We start from the raw sequence: 27,635 nt of genomic DNA, 5'->3' as shown, positions 1-27,635 counted from the left end.
TCTCTGCATTACCCAGGCTTTGGAAAGGCTTCTAAGAGAAATGAAGAAAATTAATGGATCTGTTGTACCAAGATTTATGAGACCCTGCAGAAGGTTTGAAACAGAATAGGAGGAGCTACAGAGGGGCTAAAGCAATTGTGTTGGCTGAGTATTCTGTTCTGTCTCATATCAAGTCAAAGGCATTCTAACTTGTTGATGGTGGTTCAGACCATGTGTGCTAACATTAAAACCTACAACTAAAATAGAAATTACTTAAAATGGTCCTCTTATTTTAAGTGATACACTCTGATATTTTCTATTCTAATATCATATATATCAGTGACCAAAAAGGCCTACATAATCCCCTTTATTGATTTCACAATCCCCAAAGATTCGTAAATCAGAAAGTTGTTCATAAATTCTTTGTGACTCTTGTGCTCAAAAGTCCTGGGTTACATTAATATACCAAACTTACTTAGAAACCTTATATTACTCTATGCCTAGAGAACTTTTTTCCTACAGAAAATTCCTGTCAATGGAAAATATTATTTTTAAATCATTAATAAAACATCACCAAGTAAGAGAACATTAAAACACATTTTTATTACTTAAATATTTCATCTTTTCCTATCCCCAGGTTTACCTTACTCTAGTAAGACAGGAAAACACATGTCAAATGGCGATGTTTGCTATCTAGAAAAGAGTAAAAATGACTAAGACACAATGTCATGGGAAATATTTTACTTATAAATGGAGTAACAAGGGACTAAATCCAGAATATTTAAAAAGAACTTTGAAAAGAAGAGAGGATGGGGCAATAAGAAGATAAACATTTTTGATTGATAAAGCTCTTAGCTTCATACTTTCAAAGAACCATCGATAGATCTGTAGGTAATCCATTGCTCATCCTTAGAGAAGGCAACATAGTCAAGCTATACTTCATTGATTCCTTATGGCTAAAGTTCCCTCACAATATCCCAGCCTCCAATTTATTTTAGCTAAAATATAGATAAATAAATGGTGAATATTTAATAAATAAATATTTCACCAAATAACTCAAGCCCTGCCACTGAGCAGATACCCGGGGCTATACCTGATACATTATTTGCTGAACTTACTTCTCTGAATATATCCAGTGGATTCCAATGATTTAGCATTTACCCAAATTCTCACAATTATTTTATGTATAAAAATATCTCAATCCTTATCTGTGATTCAACTTGAACATTATGAGACATAGGTACAAGGTCCTAAAGATCAGATATTCTGAAGTTGACACTGATTCAAGAACACAGGGTTAAGGGGGTAAGCAAAACATGAACAGAGTTATAATCATACCTATCTTACATACTTTTATTATGTAGATTGTGTTATTTTACCTCAATCAAAATTATAGCCTAATGTTATGATCATTGTGTGGTTCTATTACAGGTTTAATAGCATCGGCAATAGAACAATACAAAGCAATCAGGTTTCTGGATGAATTATTACATTGAACTTTTCATTGTTTAAAAATGTGATTGTGTTTTATAAAATTTTTTGCCAAATACAGAATTATCATTCAGTTCTATTAATGGTTCAGAACTCTCCTTGGCTACCAATGTTCTAACTTTTGAAAAGACACATTAATATTGTTTCTGGCTCAAAAATCAATATGAGGATGAATTATTTTTCTGGTCTGTAATATATCTATGAAGTTTGAGTCTGGTAAACTTGACTGTTCATTGGAATCACCTGAGAAACTTTCAAAAGTACAACCTGTTACCTACCCCCAGATCTTATTAATTAGTACAGGAAATGGCTTAGGGTGGGGTCTTTCAAAAGCTCTGCAGTTAAGTTTAATAAACACTGATCTAAACTCTAGATATTCAATGAGAGGTCTGAGAATCAGGAGGGAACACTTCACCTGGGAACTTGTTAGAAAGGCAGATGCTTTAAATGTTCTCCAGCCCTACTCTATGAGATCCACCTTTTCAGGGTCTCTGATTTAACCAACCTAGAATCCTTAATATATATATATATAAATTTATAAAATTCATAAATATATATTTTTATATTAATGCATTATATATGTATATGTATATGTGTGCATATTGGAAGATTTATTTTGTATCATCGTTTGGACAAGTCAGTCCATGTTTGGTTGACTCCATTGGTTTGGATCTGTGTTGAGACAGTACATTATGGTAGGAGTGCATGTGGGGGAAATCCTATTAACCTCATGACCAGGAGAGAGAAAAAGAGAGAGAAAGAGAAAGGAGAGAGAGAGAGAGAGAGAGAGAGAGAGAGAGAGAGAGAAGGGAAAGAGGAAGAGAAAGAGGAGGGGAGTGGGTGGGATGACACAATCCCTTCCCGCTGCCTAGAATTTCCTTTTCCTTTTTCCTTTCTCATTGGGACTCTTTCCATCATTTAAGACTTAGGCAAAATATCACTGTCTTTTCTGAAGCATGTCCAAGAAACAATGCATCTCTACTTTAAAATTCTATTGTCATTATAATCACTTCCACAAAATTTATCACATTGCTTGTTTCTATTAATACACATATAGTATCTCTCCCCCAACTAAATTATAAGGATTTTAAATGAGGAATTATGCCATGTTCCTTTTCTATCCTAATCTAATACTTTAAGTGAATTACATATTGTTTAAATGTATATGGTAAACAAAAATAAATCTTCATCAATCTTACAAGATTACTTATTTGAAAGTAGCCCATCATTAACTTTTCCCCACAGTGGACCCTCATCATTATTCACCTCACACATTTAGGGAGTCATAATCAGCTGTGCCTATTTTCTTACTGCTGCCCTATCAGGCTGATGATAAAACCACTTAAAATAGCACAGAAACCCTACAGAAGAAAATCCTGCTTATTAGTCCTTAACACGCCAACCCTAGACTTCTCACATTCTTTAGTTCCAAGCCTGTCTTATTTACTATTACATCTTAGTGTTTCACACATGCTGCCCTTATAAATGAATTATAAATAGTATTTCAACAAGCTATGAAAGAACAAAATGTTCTAAAGTATACTATAAGCTCATGATAACATTTGGAAATATGATTTTTCATGAGTAGTTCCTATATATATACTTTCTTGATATTTTTATATTTTGACATCATACAAATAATGCATAGTCATTGTAGAAAATACAGGTTCAGTAAAAAGAAAAATATATGCATCTGAAATCCCTAAAATGGCTTAACCTAAGCATAACTACTGTGAACAATAGTTGCATGTCTGTTCAGATAATCAATTTAAATATATAAACATATATGCTAAGTATATAGATTTTTAAGCAAAGATCACACTCTACGGCTACATGGCCTACTTTTATTCAGTTAAGTATATATGAAAATATAACTTCAGCCAGCAAATAAATTGATAAAAAATTAATTTCTGTGCCAGGTGTGGCAGTGCACACCTGTAATCCCAGTGGTTTGGGAGGCTGAGACAGGAGGATGGCGAATTCAAAGCCAGCCTCAGGAATGGTGAGGTGATTAGCAACTTAGTGAGACCCTGACTCTAATAAAATACAAGATAGGGCTGGGGATATGGCTCCGTGGTTGAGTGCACCTGAGTTAAATCCCCAGTACCAAAAAAAAAAAAAGAATTAATTTCTGATGGTTGCATTAATGATATCAAATTTATGTAATCACCTATCTTTGGATGAGAAAACTATTTACATTTGGGGGTAATTACAAACAATGACATAATGAATATTACCCATCATAAATATATTTTTTCTAACAGTTCTTTAATAAAAATCAGGAAGTAGGATTGCTCATTTCAAAATTTATACATAATTTTAGGGCCTGTGATTTTAAAAATGGGCCTTCAGAAGTTTTCACTTTATAGCCTTTCACTAGGCATTGAGTTGTCTAAAATTTAATCATTTAATCAACTAGCTATATTATGTATGTATAACATTTTTTACAATCATGAACAAGTAGTATATAATATAATGAATGAATAATTGATGCATTTGGAAAATACTCACATTCTTTTTGAGGGCAAGTTTCATTTTGAAGAGACCAGAATTCATAATATGATATCTCATGTTTGAATATGGATGTAAGAATGCCATCAAGCTCTTCGATGTCATTCTGTTTTCAAATGAAAAAGAAATTTTTCATTAGTTGAATTATATACACAGAATCTCAGCACAATATAGTTAAAATTTATTAGCTAGCATAAATAGTGAGTAGTGATAACAGTAATATATTACAGTAATTTAGTAACAGTGATAACTTGAAAACTGATTAAAAAATAATGTGAAACATGGCTTGCCTAAAAAGCAATTCTTAATGTGATAGAAAAGCTGATATAGGAAATAAAAGTGTTTGCTTTTGGATAAGACACTATATTTAGATACGAATTTTGAAACAGCATTACAACAGGTCAACAATAGCACTGAAATTTTTCCAATAATAAATTCTGATAAAATATATTTTTCATTAAATAGTAAAATGATGAGTCTTATTAAACTTAAGGATCAGACATGGGATGGTCTTACTAGAGTATATTATTTCTGTGTCTAGGTAAGTTACAACATTCATCTCTGACTTCTTGCTTGCCATGAGTAACTACCTATTTGGTAGAAGTTATGCAGTATTCGGGTGTTATGCTATCAATGAAATAACCTGTTACGAAGACCAGCATTCTTTTAAAATTGGGTTGTATCACAAATGAATGTGAAATATCTCATGTGCATGTATTATAAATGAAGAAGTGGATAAAGGTAGTTGAAAAACAGAAAGCTAACATTTCTATACTTCACCAAAAGGGCTAAAATGAGGATACCAGGAGTCTATGGTAAATTATGCTATATAATACTGATAGCAACTACTAAAAAAGATGTACCAAAAGAACCAGTGATGAATTAAAATGGAGTAGGTATTTTTTTTAAGTTTAAGTAGCATACAAGAAGGAAAGAAAACGGAGACATTAATACAGAGGGAAAAATAAAATAAACAAAATAGTAACTAAAACTCTAATATATCATTTTTACATTAAATGTAAATGGTCTGCATAGATGAAGAAAAAACCCAGAGTGATAGAGTAGATTAAAAACCATGACCTAAATATATTATTTTTTTTAAGAAACTCACTTTACATTAGCAAGGCAAAAATGTTGAAAATAAAAAGATTTCCAAAAATATATATTGTGCAAGTATTACAAAGGAAAGCAAAAGTGGCTGTTTTAACGTGAAGTAAAGTAGATATCAGAGCAAAGAAATTTATAGGAGACAGAAAGGGACATAATACAATAATAAGACATTCAATCCATCTAGAAAAACGTAATACAAGTAGGTGGCAAAGAACAAAACTACGAATTATGTGCAGACAAATTGAAAGGACCGAGAAGAGAAACAGTCAAATTTAAAATGACAAGCTGGAAACTTGAATACTCCTCTTTCAATGACTGATAAATTAGACAGAAAATTATCAAGAACATGAAAAATCTCCAATACACACCTAATGATCTAACCAATCAGCATCTAATTAACATACATTGACCACTTGTCCAACAACTGCAGAATACCTCAATCATTTCAAGGGCCCAAGAAACTAATACCACCTTGGAGCATATCCTAGGACATAACACAAACACTAACAAATTTTAAATGATTTAAATCATAGTGTACTTTCTTAGCACATGAAAGAAAATTAGAAACCCATAACAGAAAGATACTAGGAAAGTTTCCGTATATTTAGAAAATAAAGAACAGATTCATAGTAATCTATAAGTCAAAGATGAAGTCCGAACTGGATGATTTTGTATCCTGCTACATTGCTGAATTTGTTTATCAGATATGGAAGTCTTCTGGTGGAGTCAATAGGGAAGTCTAAGTACAAGATCCGTATCATCTACCAATAGAGATGATTTAACTTCTTCCTTTCATATTTGCATGTCTTTTATTTCTCATCTTGCCTAATTGTTCTCACTACAATTTCAAGCACTATGTTAAATAGAAATGTAGATATTCTTGTCTTGTTCCTGAGTTTCGAGGACATGCTTTCAGTTTTTCCTCATTTAGTATGATATTAGCTTTCGTTTGCCACACACAGCCTTTATATTGCAGTCAGTTCCTCCTATTCCTACAATCTTGAGGGGTTGTATCATGAAGTATTGTTGAAGTCTGTCAAAGGCTTTTTCTGTATTTATTGAGATGATCATGTGATTTTTGTCCTTGACTCTATTTATGTCCAACAATCAATAGTTGGACAAATGAATTGTGAATGTTGAACTATACTTGCATCTAGGGATGGAATCAACTTGATTATGATGGATAATATTTTTAATGTGTCCCTGAATTCAATTTCCAAGTACTTTGTTAAAGATTTTTGCATGTACACTCACAATAGCCTCAAAAAAATGAAGTGCCTTGGTATAAATCGAACAAAGGAGGTAAAAGATTCCTACAAGGAAAGTTACAGAACACTGAAGAAGGAAATGGAAGAAAACACTAGGAGATGGAAAGATCTCCATGTACATGGATAGGCAAAGGATATATAGTTAAAATGGCCATAATAACAAAAGCAATCTACAGATTCAATGCGATTCCCATCCAAATACCAATGACATTCTTCAGAAACAATTCTAGAGACAAAACAATCCTAAAATTTATGTGGAATAACAAAGACCCAGAGTAGCTGAAACAATTCTGAACAAAAGGAGCAATGCTGGGGACAACCCAATGCTCAATTTCAAAAATGGGGCCATAGTAACAAAAGCAGCAGAGACTGGCATAAAAACACATGTACACCAGTGGAAGGGAAGTAAAGACTCAGACACAAACCACATAGATACAGCAATACGATTCTTGATAAAGGTGCCAAGACCAAAAACTTTGGATAAAATACAATGTCTTCAACAAATGTTATATACGGATATCTCTATATAGAAGAATGAGGCTAGATCTCTATTTCACTCTGCAGGAAAATCAACTCAAAATGGATGAAAGACCTAGGAATTGGTCCAGAAATCTTGAAACTTCTAGAAGAAAACATGGTTAGCATTCCAACCTGTAGGCACAGGCAACCCCTTCCTCAATAGGACTGCTAAAACACTGAACTAATACCAATAATTAATGAATGGGATGACATCAAATTTAAAAAGCTTCAAGCAAAGGAAACAATTAACTGTGAGAAAAGAGAGCCTACAGAATTGGAGAAAATGTTTGCCAGATACTTTCCCAATGAAGGATTAGTATTCAGAATATTTAAAGAACCCACCAAACTCAACATCAAAGAGTAAATAACAATCAATAGTTGGACAAATGAATTGAAATTCTATCTCACTTCAGTCAGAATGACAGTCATCAAGAATAAAATAACAGTAAATGCTGGTAATGATGGACTGGAGAAAGGAACACCTATCCACTGTTGTAAGGACGTAAATCATTACAACCACTGTGGAAACCAGAATGTCTCTGAAAATATGAAAAATGATATTATTGTATAATCCATTCATACCATTCCTCCGTATTTATCTAAAGGAATTAAAACCAGAATACTTTAGGAGCATACATATCCATGTTTGTCACAGCATAATTCACAATATCCAAGTAATGGAACAAATCCAGGTGACTGTCAGCAGATGAATGCATAAATACAATGTGATATGCTTGTGCAATGGAGTTTAATTCAGCCATAAAGAAGAACAAAATTATGTCATTTCCAGAAAAATGAATAGAACTGGAGAACAGCAAGTTAAGTGAAATGGCCAGACCCAGTGTCATATATTTTCTCTGATATGTGGAAGCCAGTGGTAGAAAAAAAAAGTAGTGTGTGTCTCATAGAAGTAAAAGGGAATCCATTAGGGTAAAGGAAGAAGGCCAGGGGTGGAAGGAGCAGAGAGTAAGGGAAAGTACTGAGCAGTTAAAATTGATTAAATTATGTTACACTTATGTATTAATATGCCACAATGAAATCCACTATTCAGTATAATTAATATGCACCAGTAAAAATCTAAATAACAGAACCACTGAATGAAAGTCAAGAAACTGAAAGTATAAAACAATAGAGAAAAATCAATGTAACAAAGAAATGATTCTTTTAAAAGATCAACAAAATTGACAAACATCTAGCAAGACTGACAAATAAAGGCTGGGGATATAGCTCAGTTGGTAGAGTGCTTGCCTCACATGCACAAGGCCATGGGTTCAATCCCCAGCACCACTCCCACCCAGCCCCCCCCAAAAAAATGACAAAGAAAAAAATACATATGACGAATTTCACAAATGAAACATAAGCTATCACTACAGACTCTACATATATCAAAAGCACAATAGGGGAATCCTAAAAACAATCCTACATTCATAAATTTTGACAATACTCATGAAATGAACGAAATTCTTTAAAAACACAAGAAACAATAACATATAATTCTTCTCTTTCAACTATCTGTGAATGTATAATTGTCTAAAAATTGAAAATTCAATTAAGTACAAATAATCCCCCAAAATATTAATTATAAAGAAGCTGAATTCCTTGAGATGAATAGATTTATATTTATGAACAGATGAATAGATGTATAGAGCAGTAGCCCTTCAAACTCAAGATCATTCTTTTTTTGAAAGAGGGATAGCAACATAGTTTGGGATGACAGCACTGAGAGACTGTTGGGAAGAGGACATTATGGCAACACCATACACTGTGCACAATGAGGGTGCTTTGATCATTGACATGGTGTGAAAGGTCACATGGCATTAGCTTTTTGATAAGTCTATGCAACAAAGAGAGGCAGAATGTTTGAGTAGTAGCAATAATTGCCATGTGTTGAGCATTAATAATGTGCTAGGCTTTTTATGATTTATCTCTAATTTGTGTAACATTATGCAAGGTAGAACACTTTTAAATGTCTACTTTTATAGATGTGAAAATCAGGAGACCAAAAAAATTTTGGTCACACCCAAAATTATAGAGCAAATAAATGGAAGAATAAGGATTTCTAACTTAGGACTTTACCCTCTAAACACATTATATTTGATATACTACATTTAAACCATGGGGAAAGAGTGAATATGAAATATTATTTGAGTAAAGAATAAATCACAGTCCTCTGGTATTAAGATGATCACTGTAGTTCCAAATATCATATTCATGTTAAGCCAGAAAGAGAGGAAGGTGGCATGGTGGGGGGACATTTTGGTGGGGGGTTACTGCCAAGCAGATCTATTCATTCTCTTCTTTAAATCAGAAAAGCAAAAGCTCCGAATATATCCCTGGTGTCTCTCTCTCTCTCTCTTTTTTTAAAGATCTCACATGATTACATCTAGTTGCAAGGATGTTTAAAAAACGTTGAAATCTGATCTTTACAGCTTCAATAATGGTGGGAGGCAAGGAAAAGAGGTTTTAGGTATTGATGTTGGATGAAGAAAACTATGAGGTCGACCACAAGATACGAAGAAAATGGAAAAAATATGGACAGGAAAGAGTAATAATAAAGAGCCCTGGCTAATAAGAGAAAACCTGTCCATGAAATCACCACAGGAGAGTTGTGCAATATTCACAATAGGAGACACAACCATTTCAATATTTGTAATGACGCAGGATGTAGGGTTAAAAGTTGCTGATAGTGGATGGAAAGGCATTATATATTCTATGCTTAAAGTAAATGGCAGGGATAAGAGTATAGAGTTAAATTTTAAGTTGGAGATGTTTAAAAGAAAATCAGTGCACACTTTATATTTAAAATGAATGAGGAAAAGGACTCCTGGATCTATTCAAAACACACAAGAAGACATTAAACCAATGGGAGTAGGCCTGACCACAGCTCCTTAATTGAGAATAACGGGAAACAGGGACCCTCATTTAAATGAATCACTGGGGGGATACTTGCACAATTTTAAGTACTTTTTGAACCATGTGCAAACATAACTGACTTTGTAGAAATTAACACAGGTGCAATGAGAGATTGCCCCATAGCTTATGAATTTGCTAATTTCTGGCCCCAAAACATATATATGCTGCTCAGCCCTGAACCTCTTGCTATTCTGTGTATGGAGTAGCCACTTTGCTACATGAAGCAATGGAATATATAATTCTTTCTAAACCCTCTGTTTGTTAGCCATGTGATTTCCATCCTGGAGGACGGGCTGAGACAGTCACAGTAGCATTTTACTCTTTACCTTCAGATATCTAAAAGGAAATTTGGTGGTTGGGCTGGAAACAGCCTGGTTCTTCTTATTATAACAAATGGCTGTACTTGTTTAAATTTCACTAGTAAAAGAAAGAACAGTCACCTGGTTTGTTCCATTGTTCGTAATGTGTGCTGTGAAAGAGAGCCAAAATAGCCATTTAAAGTGGAATTTGATAAATAGTTTACATAACATATTTTAAACAAAATTTCCTACTGCAGCTTGTAAAGGAAATGATAGATTAAAGAGCAAAGCAAATATTTTCTAGGGTTAGGGTAAGGCATTCTTTCTTTTTCTTTCTCTCTTGGGTGCTTTGTAAATATTCAAATCCAAGATGTTATTAAAATAATTTAAAGAATAATTTAAGTGAATAAGTCTACAATAAGAAAAATATTTTCTTTGGCTAACTTAATTATTTTAAGTTTGAATGGATCATTTCTTAGAATTGAAACATTTGTGACCACCAATGCAGAAATACAAAATTTAAACCCAAGACAAGACTTATTTCAAATGATTTTATATGTTTTGTTAATTAGGTATTTATATAGTTATAGTATCTCATTCAATGGCATGAAACTGATATTTTAACATAAAGAAAATCTGTTTTTGATATTCAAGAGACTTGTGTTTTGGGCTGGGGATGTGGCTCAAGTGATAGCGCGCTCACCTGGCATGCTTGGGGTGCTGGGTTCGATCCTTAGCACCACATAAAAATAAAATAAAGATGTTGTGTCCACCAAAAACTGAAAAATAAATATTTAAAAATTCTCTCTCTCTCTCTCTCTCTCTCTCTCTCTCTCTTTCTTTTAAAAAAAAAGAGACTTGTGTTTAAATGCCTGCTCCAGGACTTAGTAGCCATGGATTTTAATAATAATTCTTATGAGGCAGATTATTTAGGAGTTAAAATAAGTAACTACGTAAAATATCCAGTAAATATTAATTCCATTTTCTCTAAATACTATAATATTAGGTCTCAGATATAACAGCTCATGAAGTGTAATCCTTGTGATCTAGAGAAAAGTATAGATATGGTATCACTGAAGAGACTTGGCTTCCCACACTGGCTTTTCCACTGATTAAAAAAAAATCTATTTTTTATCTCTAAAATATTAAATTAAATAACACATAGCTTTTAAATTGTTTAGAATGTAGGTTCTGCTAGGGCAATTCAGAGACCCAAAGTGACAGTGCCTTAAACAAGGGAGGAGCCTGTTTCTCTTTACCATAAAGGAATCTGTCAGTTTAGGGCTGATGCAGTAGCTCCCTGGATTGAGGGATCCATGTTCCTTTTACCCTGTTTCATTGCTGTTGTGTCATCTTTATGGTCCAGGATGGTTCATGTATCACATTTATCACTGGAATTTTGTTAAAATTTCAGCCAATCGAAAGAAAAGTCAGGGAGGAGGAGAACATAACTCCACACGTTGATAATGAACAAGCTGGTAAATCTGCACATATTGCTTGCACGGCCATGCCATATGGCATTGGGCCTTAGACATACAGCTAGAGCAGATGCAAGGGACGAAGTGCAACATTTACCTGGTTAGCCATGTGCCCAGACAAAAGCCATATGATCACGTAAGAGCAAAAAAAGAAAAATTGCAGAATGACTAACAATTTTTGCATTTCCATCAATCACGCCAAGAGCACAAACATCATAATTTATGTGAAGGCAATTTGATAAATTTTTTTTACTTAAATGCTTTTCTGGAGTATTGATTGAAGCTTTATTGTGCTGAATTTTTCAAGTTGACGTCCTTCTTATTACATTGTTAATTCATAATGTCAGAAACTCTCAAAGCTTTAATTTGGTCCAACTTGAACAGACACATTAGTGGAGGTATTTAATGATATTAATGGTGAAATAGACTAAAAACTCAAAGCTTTTTTTTCATTATGATAAGTACAAATGAAGTATAAGAACCATGACTTTTCTCAAGCTCACCTTTCAGTAGCAATCACTTCTTAGAAATTTATATTAAATATATAATAAGAGTCAGAAAATTTAAAAGAAATATAACATTGGAATATTCTAAGAAATATCCTTCAAAGCAGCTTCTATGAATAATGCCATAATTTCATAAAATAATTTTGGAATTATTCTTTTGTTTTGTTTGGGGAGCAAGTTTCCAAGCTATGTAACAGAATCTGTTTCACTATTTATATTAATGGATTATTTCCTTGGGTTCTTTCATTGCTTTGCTCTTTCTCCTTCTTAACCACAATTTAAGGAGAAGCACAATTTAAGGTAGAAGCAACAATGATTCAGTCAACAGTCCAAGGAAAGGACTTCTTAAAAAGACTTTAGTCAAAAGTCCACCTTAAAAAAAGTGTGTGTGTGAGGGGGACGCTATGCTTGTGAGCCAGTAGCTGTTGCAACAAATTGGTGGGTCATTTGAGATTGGGTGAGAAATTTAATGTATAAAATTCTTCCACCCTTTCATTCCTTTACCTAATGAATTATTTATTATGCTTTCATATGCATATGAATATAGAACAATTAAACCCACCATTCAGTATAAATAATAGGCATCAATAAAAGAAAGTTTAAGAAAGCAGCTATGTATTTGTCAGTGTCTTGGTTTTAGATATAAAATACAGAGCCAAATAGATAGTATCTTTGCCCTTATTGACTCTGAATCTAATGAGAAGAAGATAGTTTGAGAAATAGCACTCATATAGATGTCAACTCAGAACGTAATTAGTATTATGAAGAATAGATCAGGAAAGACTTCACTAAGGTAGAGACACTGGGATTAAAATTTGGAGAATTATTTAGAATTAACTAGGTAAAAACAGTGAGGGAGTAGGGGAGATTAGAAAGTGTTGTCATTAAAGAAAGGAACATGCACAAAGGCCCTGTGGTAGACTACATTAGAGAGCACAGGAAATAAAAATCCAGTGTACCTGGAATGCACAGGGAGAGGAATGAGGTTAATCTGGAAATAAAAGGGTCAGTATTCACACTGCTATATTGTTCTTGTTAAACATTCTTTTATCTAAATTGATGCAATAATTGGAATCAAGTGAAGTGTAGGAGTGAGAGAATTACATGCTCAGATCTTTCTTTTTAGAAGAATTTCTCAGACTGTGAATTTGAGATAGTAGGAAGTGTGGAAGAACTGAAAATTAGGCTAACCACAATTTAAGCAAGAGAAAAATGCAGTGGAGTAAAGTGTTAGAGCCACAGAGATAAGGAAACTGATGTGCAATATTTAGTAACTGACAAAGACACAGCTTATGAGGGGGTGAATTTGGAGGGTGAGGGTAAAAAAGGCATTGGGACTCCTGTTTGTGATTTGCTACCAAAGGCAATAACATTCTTGAGACTAAAGGCTGATCTCTGGGGAGAAAATTTTAGGAAGTTAAATTTTCCTTTCCAAAGATTTCTTTTACATATTCCCCATATCTTGATTTGGTTTACTGTAAAGACAATTCAGATTTCCCAAATTATATATCTATTGTCTTTCTGTATTTTATTATTGATTCTATAAGTGTTATCAGTACAGAATCTCAGAAAACTGCATGGTAACTTTTAGAAAATGCAAACAAACATATTTTTGCCACAAGAAATTTTCAGTCTTCCAAAATGTTATTGATGATTTGAGTTTTGTTCCTATCAGAAACAGATTTGCTAATTTTCTTTAATTATCTTATAAATAATATCCTTGAAGGACCATAATTAACTCTGTGGGACTTATGCTCTGTTTTTCCCAAGTGCTGTGGTATGTTCCATGTGGTTAATGATATCAACCTGGAGAACTAGGTGGTAAGAGCAGATCCTCATGTTGGTGGGGTCTGTCGTGGGTGGCACCCACACCATCACATAGTCATTCTCTGAAAGACTAACCGGTGGGAAAGAGTGATGATGTAAGAAGCAGGGGGAACCAGAAGAATTCTGGAACTCATGACTCAATTCAGCAAAGTAGCAGGGTACTGAGTCAACACCCATAAATCAATCATGTTCCTGTGCTTCAATGAGGAATCCACTGAAAGAGAAATTAGGAAACCATCCCATTCACAATAGTCTCAACTAAATAAATAAATAAATAAATAAATAAATAAATAAATAAATAAGAGACTTGGGACTCAACCTAACAAAAAGGGTGAAAGACCTCTATAATAAAAACCATAGCTCACTCAAGAAAGAAATTGAAGAAGAACTTAGGAGATGGAAAGACCTCCCATGTTCTTGGATAGGAAGAATTAATATTGTCAAAATGGCTGTACTATCCAAAGTGGTATATAGATTCAATGCAATTTCCATCAAAATTCCAAAGACATTCTTCACAGAAAGAGAAAAGGCAGTTGTGAAATTCATTTGGAAAAAATAAGAGGCCTAGAATAGCCAAAGCAATCCTTAGTGAGAAAAGCAAAGCGGGAGGCAACCCAACCTCAAATCATACTGGACTTCAAATCATACTACAGAGCTGCAGTTACTGAGATGCATGGCACCAAAACAGGCATGAAGACTAATGGAATCAAATAGAAGACACACAGATAACTCTACATGAATACAGTTATCGCATACTAGAAAAAGGTACAAAATAGGCTTTTTAATACATAGTGCTGAGGAAATCCATCTGTAGAAGTCTGAAAGTTAAGCCCTCTCACCCTGCACCAAACTCATTCAAGGTGGATCAAAGTCCTAGGAATTAGACCAGCAACCCTGTACCTGCTAGAAGAAAATGTAGATTCAAACTGTGACATGTTTGCTCAGGAACTGACTTCCTCCACAAGACTCCTAAACTGCAAGAAGTAAAATTTAAAAATCAATAAATGGAAAGGCATCAAGGTAAAAAGCCTCTTCACAGCAAAGGGAACAAGAGTGTGAAGAGAAAGCTGAGAAAATATTTGCCACCTGCCTCTCAGCTATGGGATTAAAGTTCAGGATATACAAAGAACTCAAAAAGTTTAACACTAATAGACAAAAAACAGTCAATAACCAACGAACTGAGAAGACACTTCTCAAAAGGAGAAATATACAAATGGCCAATGGACAGATGAAAAATGCTCAACATCTCTAGTCATTAGAGAAATGCAAACTAAAACTACAGTGAGATGTCATCTCACTCCGATCAGAACGGCAATCGTCAATACAAATAACACGCATTTTGGTGAGCATGTGGGGTAAAAGATGCACTCATACGTTGTTGATGGGACTACAGATTAGTGCAACCACTCTAGAAAGCAGTATGGAGATTCCTCAGAAAACTAGGAATGGACCCACCATATGACCCAGCTTTGCTGCTCCTTACTCTATACCCAAAGGACTTCCAATGAGCATACTACAGTGACACAACCACATCAACGTTTAAAGCAGCTCAATTTACAAGAACCAAGCCATGGAAACAACCTAAGTGCCCTTCAAGGAAATTTGGTGTGTTTACACAATGGAGTATTAACCAGCCATAGAAAGGAATGACTTTGTGGCATTTGCCAGTAAATAGTTGGAACTGGAGACAATCATGCTAAGTGAAATAAGCCAGCCCCCAAACATCAAAGGTCAAATGTTTTCTCTGATATGCAGAAACTAATCTAAAATAAGTGGAGAATATTTTTAAAAAGAATAGAGAAAAGATCAGTGGAGTAGACAAAGGGGAATGAAGGGAAGGAAGGAGAGATGGGATAGGGAAAGACAATGGGATGAGTCTGACCTGATTTTCCTATGTACCTATGTGAGTATACCACAGGGACTCTCACCATCATGCACATCCACAAGACACTAATTAAAAAATCAGAAAGTAAATAACAGAAAGAGCAGTAGAGCAGAGGAAAGGGGAACAGGGGGAGGGAGAGGGTAAGTACTGGGGACTGGAGAGGAACAAATTATCTTCCTCCTCAGCCACTCGCACCACTGAGATTACAGACAGGCACCACTGCATCCACCCATGCTTTCATAATTATGTCAAAATGAACCCGTTGTCATGTATGACTAAATAAGAACTCCAAAAAGGAAAGAAATACATTGATGTTGAGTGTGGGATTAATAAAAATGAAGTATTTATTTCCAATTAGTTAGCAGAGACTGTACGTTAAGAAGTCATCAATAAAATGATGAACCCAGCCTAATTTGATTTTAAGATTGGGAGCCATCTCGTCACAAAGTCATGAAAAGTTAATTTCTGTTTTACTGTAAATTACTGTGATTTCTAAACTTGTTTGGAATTCCTGCCCGTGCTCTGAACTCACCCATGCCTGGCTTTCCCTGACCAGGTAACAACCCTCACTGAAACCTCAGAGGTGCCTCATAAATTCTGGTGTTGAGATCTGAATTTACTCCCTACCTTGAAATATCATGCCATGTGGATCATTAACCTACGATCTGCCTTTGTATTATACTTGTCAAAATTCTGTTAGCTGTAAGTTCTCAAGATACCCCTCTTTGCAACTTTTTGTGCTATAAAACCTTATTTTTGGAGAGCTGGGGGCTGGTCTCTAGCCCTCGTTAGAGGAGACAGCCGCTGATCAGTCTCTTTGTGTACGCAAATACAAGCTTGCTTTAATTTGATTTAAAATTGGAGTTGGTGGTCTTTTCTTTGTGTTGGGGTTCAACAAAAATATATGCTGAAAATATAAGCTAGAACATGGGGCAATAACCATGCAGACAGATTCTAAGATAATAATCTATAAAGAACCAACAACCCAACTCTATGGCTAGGCAACTGAACTCAGAAATATTCATTTTCTCCTCATATGAGCTGCTATATCAGCTATTTGTAAATAAACAATTGAGGTACTAAGTGGCATGCACCTGTTTTATTGAATTATTTGAAACCAAGGTATTATTCTTCAGACTGAACTACCCTAATCAGGCATCATTAACTATCCTTATCTGTTTTGACAGATAGCACAAAAGCACAAAATGTTAGGAATTTTATTAGTAAAATGTAAGTCTCGATAGTATTTGAAGTCTTTTATTAGTCCATCCTAATAAGGGAAAAAATATGAAAAGATGAATCTAGAAAAAAGTCTTCAAATTTCATTTCTTTTGACTGTTCTTATGCTACTCATTTCAAGTCTTTCATCAGAAATATGAAACAAGCAATAAAACAGATGGAGGACATATGAAATTCAAATGACTTCTGCATTCTCTAAAAGAGAGTTATTAACACAAAGAAGAGTGAAAAAAGGACACATAGATACAGAGTTACAGCAGCCCAAACAGCATGGTGCTGGCATAAAAATAATCTTTAAGGGAACTGTTAATAGAAAGAAACACACTGGGAAATTTCTCACTGTGTTGATTTCTCTAAGTTCCAACCCCATTTGAGTTCACAGGGCATTAAGTACTTGCAGGCAGCAAATCAAAGACTGAATAATACACATGACTTACTAAAAAATGAAGATGGAAATAGTATTTAAATATGTATAAAGTAAAACATGCACTATGACAAACAGATACCACACAATGGTTTTGCTTGACTCAAAAGAAATATAACTAAAAAGAATTATTTGTTATTTGTTAAAAACTTTGAATGAATGAGATCCTAATATTTTGATTAATAATTGCAGTGTTCTTTTAGCATTTTGACCTAATTTTGTTTTTATATTGTATCTAGTTGTTCCTATATAAAGTTAACTTTATTGTTGCCCCAAGACAATTTTGTAAACAGGATGAAAATCTCAAAGGCTTTAATTATCTCAGTTAAATAGGAGTCCCTATTAGTTACTGGTGTTAATTACTTCTAACACCAGTCTTTTAATTCTAATTATCATCCCAAATTGGGATTTCAGATTTTTTTTTCATTTGTATCTCTTATATTCTCTATGTTAAGTGATGATCTGGAAATGTCACCTTTATAGGCTTGGTGATAGGATTTAGTAATTATTAAAAAAAAGATTTAAGAAGCAGTAAGAAAATTAAGCTGGCTTAGGTAAATGTTCTAAAACCTGATGGACATCATTAAAAATAAAATAAATACAGATTTCTCATTATCATTGCTTTTGTCCAATTCACAGACTGGTCATTCATTTTACTATATGTCCAATAGCTTTTAAATGATAATAGTTAAGTCTCTCCTTCTAAACTCTAGAAATACTAAAGAATAAACTTCGCAGATTCATCATTATTAATTCTCTCCTCAAATTCACACAATATTAATGTTATCATAGGCCCAATGGCTTTTCAAATGATTACAAAAAAGCCCTTGTTACTAATTTGAAAATTACTGAAATCACATTCACCATTAAAATTTACTGGAAAACTCAGGGTAGTTTTTAAAATATACTATCTCACCTAAATAGGTAAATGTTGAAAAATCTCAAATTTGCTAGTATATGTTCTTACAAATATACAATAACTATAGTAAATAAAAGTATAATGTATGTTGTATTTTGAAAGGAGATGCTCAGTAGATCATATACAAAATATCCAATTTTCCCAACTTAATGACAGGGTAGCACAGGAAAGAAACAATTACTGCAATGTTCTGTACTAAAAAAGGAAAGCACAGCTTCTTACACATTCTTTAAATATAATCTAAGTGAGAGCAAAGCCAAATGATAAAAGGAAAAAAACAGGAGTCAACAAGGAGAAACACATGAAGGCTAGGACATCTCTTTGAGGTCCCCCTGATGACAGCAGCAAAGCCTCCAGCCCTGTGTTCAGTTATATACATTATATGTCATATTCATGTATGGCATATAATACATATAACTATGTCCCTCATGCTTGCTGGAGGGGAGAAAATCTAATATGTAGCCATAATCTTTTCTACCTCTCATTTCTGACAGTGAGGGTAAAAATAAAACAGGAAATTTTCTAGTTATCTATAAAATGTAAAATGTGCAAAAAAAAAAAAAAAAGTTCATGTTTGCTTCAAGCTGTAGAAGAAATCATGACTTGCATGTTATTGCATTCTGTAAAATTGTTCAGGAGTCATAAATTACATTTAATTTTCACTACATACAAAACTTGCCCCCCCCTCGCCCCCCCCCAAAAAAGCAACACAAAAGATGTATTCTGGGATTACTTTACTTCCACACTGACTGAATACTGATAACACAGTATATTACCTTTATTAATCTTTATGTTATGAATAGAATTTTTAAGTAGAAGACAAGGTAGATTTGTCACAAGAAAATTTTAAAAAATCGGTATTTCAAGCTATTACTTTTGTACTTGCTTTGCAATTACAATATAGACATTTTGTCAAATGTCCTCAAGACTCTCCAGTTTGACAAATGGTATTTCTCTCCCTGTCCTTTTCTAAGACATTTTTACATTTTCCATTGTTCTAAAATATGTTGTTCATAAAGGAGAACTCTAATAGGGAAAAAATGTGTCACAGGAAATATATAACAAAGCCTCCCATTCCAAACTAGCTTAAACATACAAAACTTCATGACAACCTGTCAACCTCACTGTCATGAACAGCTTTGTTACAAATCTTATAGGGTATTTTATGGTAAATTTGTGATCAGGAACATCACGTTGTTCAACCCAATTGCCTTTTTCTTCACTTTGGTTCCCTTATGCCTTCCCTTTCAGCAAGGCAATTAAGCAAAATTAAAATTCTAATTATCAACTAGCTAGAAAAGAGAAATGACTTTTTCACTCTGAAAATTTGATGCAATAATCACACCAAGGATAAAAGTTTTACATTAAGCCAGCTTCCTTGTAAAAGTAGGTCAAGTAACAAAAAATAAAATGCAGAAGTTAAGCTAATGGTTTCAGATTCCTCAAGATGTGATTATTACATTGTAACATCCACGAGGGCCAGGCATTTGCAGAAAAAAAAGTCTCTAACAGGGGCCCTTAAAGGAAATTAGGAATGCTTCACGAAATTATCATTGGAGAATAATACTTTGTTACATGAGAGAAACAAACCTGAGCTTGGAGATACTTCTTTGCATCGCTCCTAGGAAATTTTAAACTTTCTAGAATTCCTAATAAACACTAATCACATAAAACAAAAATTTTCACTCTTAGATACAGTAGTAAATGAAATTAGGAAAAATATACTGAGCTTGGAAATGACCATATGGAAACAATTTCTAGGTTAACACAACATGCTCTTTTTCTGGTGGTATTTTGGTTTGTCTGAGTCCTTCACCTCCATCAGATAGATGATCTGATTTATCTGTGTTGTCCAGATCTGAATAAAGATGAAATTCATTTCCTTAGAGTTCTCTCTGATCCCCCTTTCTTTCTTATCTGCTCTGCAACAGAACCTATCACAATAGCCATGTGGTAATGGACATCAACTCTCTCTCATTGCCATTATCTGGAATGACTTGAACTGTAGGCAAAGTAATTTCCTGAATCTCTATACTTGGAGGTTCACATCTTCCCTTTGTATTGATCAGCAATTAATTCTTATTTAATCAACATTCAAATTTTGTACCAAAGCAGGAATCTTCTTATCCGGCATTAGCTTAGCTTATGATTAACTTCATGGAAAGGCTCACTTACCTTGCACAAACCCTCTCCTGGATCTGCTGCTCTGTGGGTGTCTTCCATCGCCTTTGCTGGTGCATAGTATTTAATCTCTGCTGTAGCCTTAATGATACCATCACAGTAGACACTGACGTTGACTGAACCAGCAGGAAAATCTTATCAAAACACAAATAAGATTTAGGAGCTGGGATATATAATACATATTTCATAGCATTCTATATTTTAAAGAACATAAAGTAAGGCTTTAAGAATTCACTAACAATTTTACTAATGTCTATCACTTAAATTTTCTTATCCTTAGTATTTAGAAATCATAAAATAGAATTTAATTGTTTTTTAATGTAAAAGAACATATTAAAACATGCTAAAGTTATAATAAAAGCAAAACATTAAATCCTTTCTTCCTACTTACTCATTTTTTGGGGGGTAGGGATCTATAATCATCATTACATAATTTTTTAGAATTTATAAAAGTGCAGTCATTCATTAAAAGCTAGGTGTTTAGGTGTTTGTTACCAATCTTATGAAGAAAATTCTAATTAATTATAGGCAAGCTTCTCAAAATCATGTTTGGAAAGAGCAGCATTGATTGAAATTACAGAATTTGTATTCAATTGATCAGAATGAAATACCTTGGGGAAAGCAAGACCTAATGCTCTGATACTTAAGCATGCCCTGTATATACACAATACATTCATCCAAAGCTTTTAGTAACAAATTATTCAAGGTAGAATTCCCTGTGAATTCTGCGGTATCATACCAACATAATTAAAGTTATGCAAAAATCAGAGGCTCTCCATGAAAGAATAACAATGTATAATCATTAAAATAGAGATATTTCTGTTTTACTGTAACATAAGTAAACAAAATTTAGCTCTTTAAATTTATTTGTAGGACAGTTCTTAAAAAGCTTTCACTTTGTTGCAGAGATATTTCTCAAATTCTCCTGGAAAATTGTCACTCAAAACGTGTGGGTTTGGGATAAGTCATTAATTATAAAATCAACAGCCTTGAACAGACTTGAATATTTAAAATTTCTTAAGGCTCAAGCATTAATTTTACTTTATCTCATGAAAAAAAGTTAATGGAGCTCTTATAATTTTGTTCAGGGAAATTTAAAGGCAACAAAAGCATTCTTAAGCTTAACTAGGTCAAGGAGCTGTTCTGTCCTCATTCCATATTCTTGACAAGATACTGACTTGCAGTACAAAAGAAGAATCACTGTCTTCCTGAAGAAGTACTCACCCAACAGAGGACATAAGAGAAACCTGAACCCAAACTCAAAGTTGGGAAACACATCGCCTGTGCTAAGGTGGTGATGGTAAAGAGGGGTCCAGAATCCCTGGAGCCAATAAAATGAGTTTCTATAGACTTCCAGAAGATGCTTTTTCAAAAATTTTATTTTTTTGTAGTAAATCATGAAAATAGTTTTGAAGAAGATATTGATTTCACGTACTGGGAAAAAGATTAGTAGATTTATCCTACTGAAAGTATGCCAGGCAGTGAATGAAAGATGCCTAGTGAGAAGATCTGTTTGGCTGGATCTGGTGGCACTTATCTGTAATTCCAGTGGCTCGGGAGGCTGAGGCAGGAAGATCGTGAGTTTAAAGTCAGCCTCAGCAAAAGCAAGGTGCTAAGCAACTCAGTGAGACCCTGTCTCTAAATAAAATACAAAATAGGGCTGGGAATGTGGCTCAGTGGTTGAGTGTGGTAGTTCTTTGCTATAGAACACTTAAAACTCTCTAATTTCTTTAGAGTTCAACATGAAAATGAATGGATTTGCTTTTGATATATAGTCACTACTTAGCTTACAACTTTACCAGGGTATCTAATGATGTTCTTGTTAGTGCAATATTTCAAAGAAATGCCCTCCAAAGTATCATGTTTGCTGCATATATTTTCATATCTGTTGAGTGGCAGTTACTAAATTCAAACATAATTACTGCTTCCACCCATATATTAGAAAATAACTACTTATGAAATCATTTGGTTGGGAGGCCCCCTTTATCATGGTATCATTACATCAGTTTCTTTATGAACACATCAATTTGTTTTTTTCATGAACTGTACCTGAACTGCTTGAGCATAATTTCACTTTAACATGGGTTCACTATGACTACATTTCATAGCTTTTCAAAAAATGAAAGAAAAAAAAAAAAAACAAAACCGGGCCTGGAGTTGTAGCTCAGTGGTAGAGTGCTTGCCTAGAATGTGTGAGGCATTGGGTTTGATCCTCAGCACCACATATAAATAAATAAATAAATAAATAAATAAATAAATAAATAGTTATGTGTCCACTTAAAATCAAATAAAAAAAGAAAGAAAGAAGAAGAAATAGAAACCAAATAATTTAAAGACTTAAATAGAAAAGAGTAAAAGTAAATCCTGCTGTTTACCATCTAGACTGAGATAACAAGTAATATCTAACTCTGGAAGTGCACACAAATAGAGGTCAAGGTCATCAAACAAAGCAAGCATGTGAGAGCCAGCAGTGAAAAGGTAAAAAGACCCACAATGGAAGGAAAACATGGAGCCCCTTCCCTCCATCAGATATAAACACATACAGAGAAGCAATGAAAAAGGAATGCTATTTAAATTTCAAATCTCAAACTCTAGGCCATTTAATGTCATTGTCTCTTTAAAGATATTAATTTTCTATTTCCTGACTAAAGATGGTAATCAAATCTATTTGCTTCTAATTTTTACTATCTGAGTGATAAATCACGTCACAAAAAATACTTCAATAACTTTCTCTTTCTCCATGGTTCAACTGGTCATTTCTTCCACATTAAGCATAAACTGATGCAATTTAGGGAAAATACAATCCCAAGGTATTTTTGAATAGTAAAAATATTTTACTTATTCCATAATAGTATCTATTTCACAAACCCAGTAAGAGCTCTTTTACTGGTGTTATTTTCATTATCTGAGAAACCATCTGACTTTGAGAGCCAATTTTAGTCCTAACCTTCAATGGTAGATGAACTCAACTAATATTTCCACGAGATCTGGTTTGACTCTTAGGATTAAATAAAGATGGTTTCAAAACCTTGGTCCTGCCTAAAAATTAATCTCAATTTAAAATGTTCAAATCACAAATTGATCATAGAAATCTGTTTGTCAATGTTGCTTTTTCCCTAAGTATGTTTGGCATATCCTGCAGTGTTTTCAAGCTCTTTTAATGAAATAAAATTTATAATTCATATTACCTAGAATGGAGTTTCCTAATTAATAAAGGGAATCTATGTTTTTCAGATATATTATGCATTCCTTTCAACCTTTAATTAGTTGTCCCCCTGCTGTGCTGTTTTTTTTATTTTTTATTTTTTTTCCTGGCTATGCTACAAATACCAAAGGAATACCCTCTTCCTTCTGCACAGCAATTAGTTAATATTTAAAGTTGTAATGCTTCACATAGGTTTTTTATACATTTAGACATAAGCTAGAACCATAGTAACTTCAAATTGCATTAGTCAAAAGTCCTTGTCAGAGATAAACCTACAGATACCATCAGAAAGGTATGTTTCTTGAAAAATAAAGTTATTTCAATTTTATCAAGTTATGGAGCTGAATGGAAAGGGGAGGTGATAAAAAAAAAACTAGAGGATACGTTCTCAAATGAAAAAAAAAAAACAGGTTAAAATGTGGAAGTGGGTCAAAGGTACAGAGGCAGCAAAGAAAAAAGTATCTTTTAAGATTTCCTGACTAGTCAGCATCATTGTACATGAACATAAGAGTTGTTTTATTCTGCATTGTTACCACATGAAAATGGCCCTGCATTAGTTTTTATGGAAGGTAGAAAATTAATATTCGATTTATTTAAGATACAGATCAATCCAGAACATCCATTTCTTAAGTGAGTTTTGGTAGCTTATGTCTTCCAAGGAATTAGCCCATTGGTCTAAGTTATCAAATTCTTACTCTTACAGTGTTCACAGTACCCCTTGTTATCACTGAAATGCTCAAGGATTAGTGGTAATGACGCCTGATATTGTATTTCAGATGTAGGAAATTGTTGTCTTCTCTTTCTTTCTTGGTTAGCCAGGCTAGAATTTGATCAATTTTATTGATCTTTAAAAGAACTCTCTTTGAAGTTTGTTGATTTTACCTCTTATATTCCTCTTTTATTATTTTTTGCTTTAATTTTTATAATTTATTTCCTTCTGCTTGCTTTATTCCTAAATTGCTCATTTCCTCTGTTTTCTTAAGGTATAGGCATCTTTTATTGATCTCAGATCTTTTATTGATCTTCTTCTTTTCTATTATAGATATCTATGAGAAATTGTCCTGTCATCTTTTCTATGCATCTCACAAACTTGGGTAAGTTATATTTTCATGTATTTGAAATCATTTTTTATCTTGCTTTTTAAAACTTGTTGTTAAACCTTTGAATATTTAGGAAAGTTTTAAATTATCCTGTTATTGATTTTTATTTCATTTCCATTGAGGGAAATTTGTGGTTTCTATTTGTTTACATTGATCAAAGTGATTTTTATAAAGACCAGCATGAGATTTATCTTGGTGAATGTCTCTTGTGAATTTCAGAAGAATGAACATCCTATTACTGTTGGATGTAGTATTGTATGAATGTCAATTAAATCAAGTTGATTAATAATACAGTTCAGCTCAACTATATACTTGCTGATATTATGTCCTCTATCAATTATTGAAAAAAAGGTGTCCAAATCTTCACCTAGAATAGCATACCTTTTTTTATCTCCTTCCAGTTCAATTTTCTTTTGCTTTATATGTTTTATGTTCTTTTTTAATATTTAGTTTTTAGTTGGAAGTGGACACAATTACCTTTATTTTATTTTTTGTGGTGCTAAGGATCAAACCCAGTGGCTTAAGCATGCTAGGCGAGTACTCTGCCTCTGAGTCACAACCCTAGCCCTGATCCTCTGTTGTTAAGTGCATATATATTTGGGATTGTTCTATCTTCTTGGAGATTGTACCTATATTGTAACATAATGGCCCTCTTTATTCATGATAATTATCCTTATTTGAAAGTTTCTTTGTCTGTAATCAACACAGTAGTCCAGCATTTGTTGATTTGTGTTAATATGGTATATCTTTTTCCATCCCTTTATTTTTTATTTAACTGTGTCTTATATTGAAAGTGAGTTTTCTTATGTAAACATATAGATGAGTCTTGCTTTTTTATTCACTCTGGCAATCTGTCTTTTAATTGGTATACTTTGAGTATTCATACTTCAGTAGTGAACACCAGGCTTTAGTCATAGTTGGGTTACTACTCAGTGTATTTGTAACAATCTTATTCACTGAATTTTTTCTACTTTCCTCCTCCCAACTTCAACTTTTTCTGTTCTTTCAGTTTTAATTGAGAATTTTAGAAATCCCATTTTAAGTTTTTGTTATATCTTTAAATTTTTTAATGATTGTCCTAGAGTTTTGAATACATATCTAACAAACTTAGTTCCACCCTCAAATAATACAATGACACTTTATAGATGGTGCAGTTATCTTGTAAAAGAATATTCCCAATTCTTTCCTCCCATTCCTTATAATATTGCTGTTGATCAGTTCACTCATCCATATGCTGTAATCACATAATACATTGTTACTATTTTTAGTTCAGAGATATAACACCTTTCTACCCCTATGCATATTTATTTTTAAGTAAGTCATTAAAATTAATGCTAAAGTACTTCTACCAATTTATGGGTTCAGTGAATTATACTCCAGGTAAACAGATATCAAAGGTCACTCTCTTGATACCACTCTTAGAGATTTTGGTTAAAAATCTCTTTGGGTCAAAAACACAGCACCCCAGATTATGATGCCTTAGTGTGCTGAGTACTTTGAACTGGAGGAGACTTGAAGGGCCTCAGAACTAAGGACTATCTGACAATCCTACCACCTCCCACCCCTTTTTCTTACTTGAAGAGAGTCACAAAACAGAATTTGCTTTTCCAAGGTAGTTCCAACAACTAGAATGTCTCCTTTCAAAAGCAAGCCTTAATACTTCAAAAGGTCACACTCTTGCTTCTCCCTTGGAGGCCCTCATTGCAGAGGTTCTTAGCCCACACCTGGAAGAAGAAATGCTACACAGGGAGGCCAAGAAGAATCTGGACCCTCAGGCTTGGCTGGGTGGCCTTTCTCGGTTATCATTAGATATCTTTGGTCCTTTTACAATTCTATACACTGTCCGTTCCTTATTGAAACTAAACATAAAAATAGTTTTCTCTGGGTCTTTGGGTCTTTTTTAAAAATTTTTATTTATTTATTTATTTTAGGTGTTGATGGACACAACACAATGCCTTTATTTTTATGTGGTGCTGAGGTTCAAACCCGGGTCCCGCCCCTGCCAGGTGAGCACTCTACCGCTGAGCCACAATCCCAGCCCTTTGGGTCTTCTTTCTGAGGCTTCCAGCATCATAAAAAACTTTTACTAAATGAATTTGCTATGCTATTCACATGTCAGTCTGTCTTTGTTTTGGACATGTCAACTATGGCCCCTTTGATGGGTAAGCAGAGATATAACAATTTTCTACCCCTATGTGACTTATTTCTCACATGGGTTCAAGGGTACTCCAATTTTAGTTTGCTCAGCTTTATCTTATGAAATGGGAGTGACATTGTCTAAGCTCTCTGCTTGATGAGGCTGGAACCATTAGTATGATATTGCTTTTAAAACTTTGGTTTTGAACAGTTACCTATGTATGACTGGCTCATGGTATAAAATGAAGTTCTTACTAGGGTTCAAAATATTTCAAAACCAGAGAAAGTAAGATTCTGACCTCTTCTGCTGAGACATTTTCTGTCTATAGTTCCACACAGATTCATATGAACATTTTGTATATTGTGGCATAGCAACAAGCACTTTGAAAGAAAATCTCTCATTAATTTCTTTTTTTTTTTTAATTTTTTATTGTGGGTTGTTCAAAACATTACAAATTTCTTGACATATCATATTCCACACTTTGATTCAAGTGGGTTATGAACTCCCACCTTCACCCATACATAGATTGCAGAATCACATCAGTTACACATCCATTGATTTACATATTGCCATACTAGTGTCTGTTGTGCTCCGCTGCCTTTCCCATCCTCCAACCTCCCCCCTCCCCACCGCTCCCCTCCCCT

General features: G+C 33.8%; 1 protein-coding gene across 2 annotated transcripts in view; it reads right to left on the bottom strand.

Moving 5' to 3' along the window:
* Positions 1 to 27,635, bottom strand: part of Bank1 (B cell scaffold protein with ankyrin repeats 1) — a 293,502-nt gene that overhangs the window by 174,680 nt on the left and 91,187 nt on the right. For both annotated transcript variants that reach the window (XM_048813664.1, XM_048813663.1), the window contains exons 5-6: positions 20,544 to 20,683; positions 3,982 to 4,087 (exon numbers count right to left, since the gene is read on the bottom strand). In XM_048813664.1, the coding sequence (XP_048669621.1) occupies positions 3,982 to 4,087; positions 20,544 to 20,683 (246 nt within the window). The remainder of the gene's footprint in view (positions 1 to 3,981; positions 4,088 to 20,543; positions 20,684 to 27,635) is intronic.

This window comes from Marmota marmota, unplaced genomic scaffold (genome assembly GCF_001458135.2).
Source record: "Marmota marmota marmota unplaced genomic scaffold, marMar, whole genome shotgun sequence".
In the NCBI taxonomy this organism is placed as follows: Eukaryota; Metazoa; Chordata; class Mammalia; order Rodentia; family Sciuridae; genus Marmota; species Marmota marmota.
This window is presented reverse-complemented; position numbering and strand designations above follow the sequence as displayed.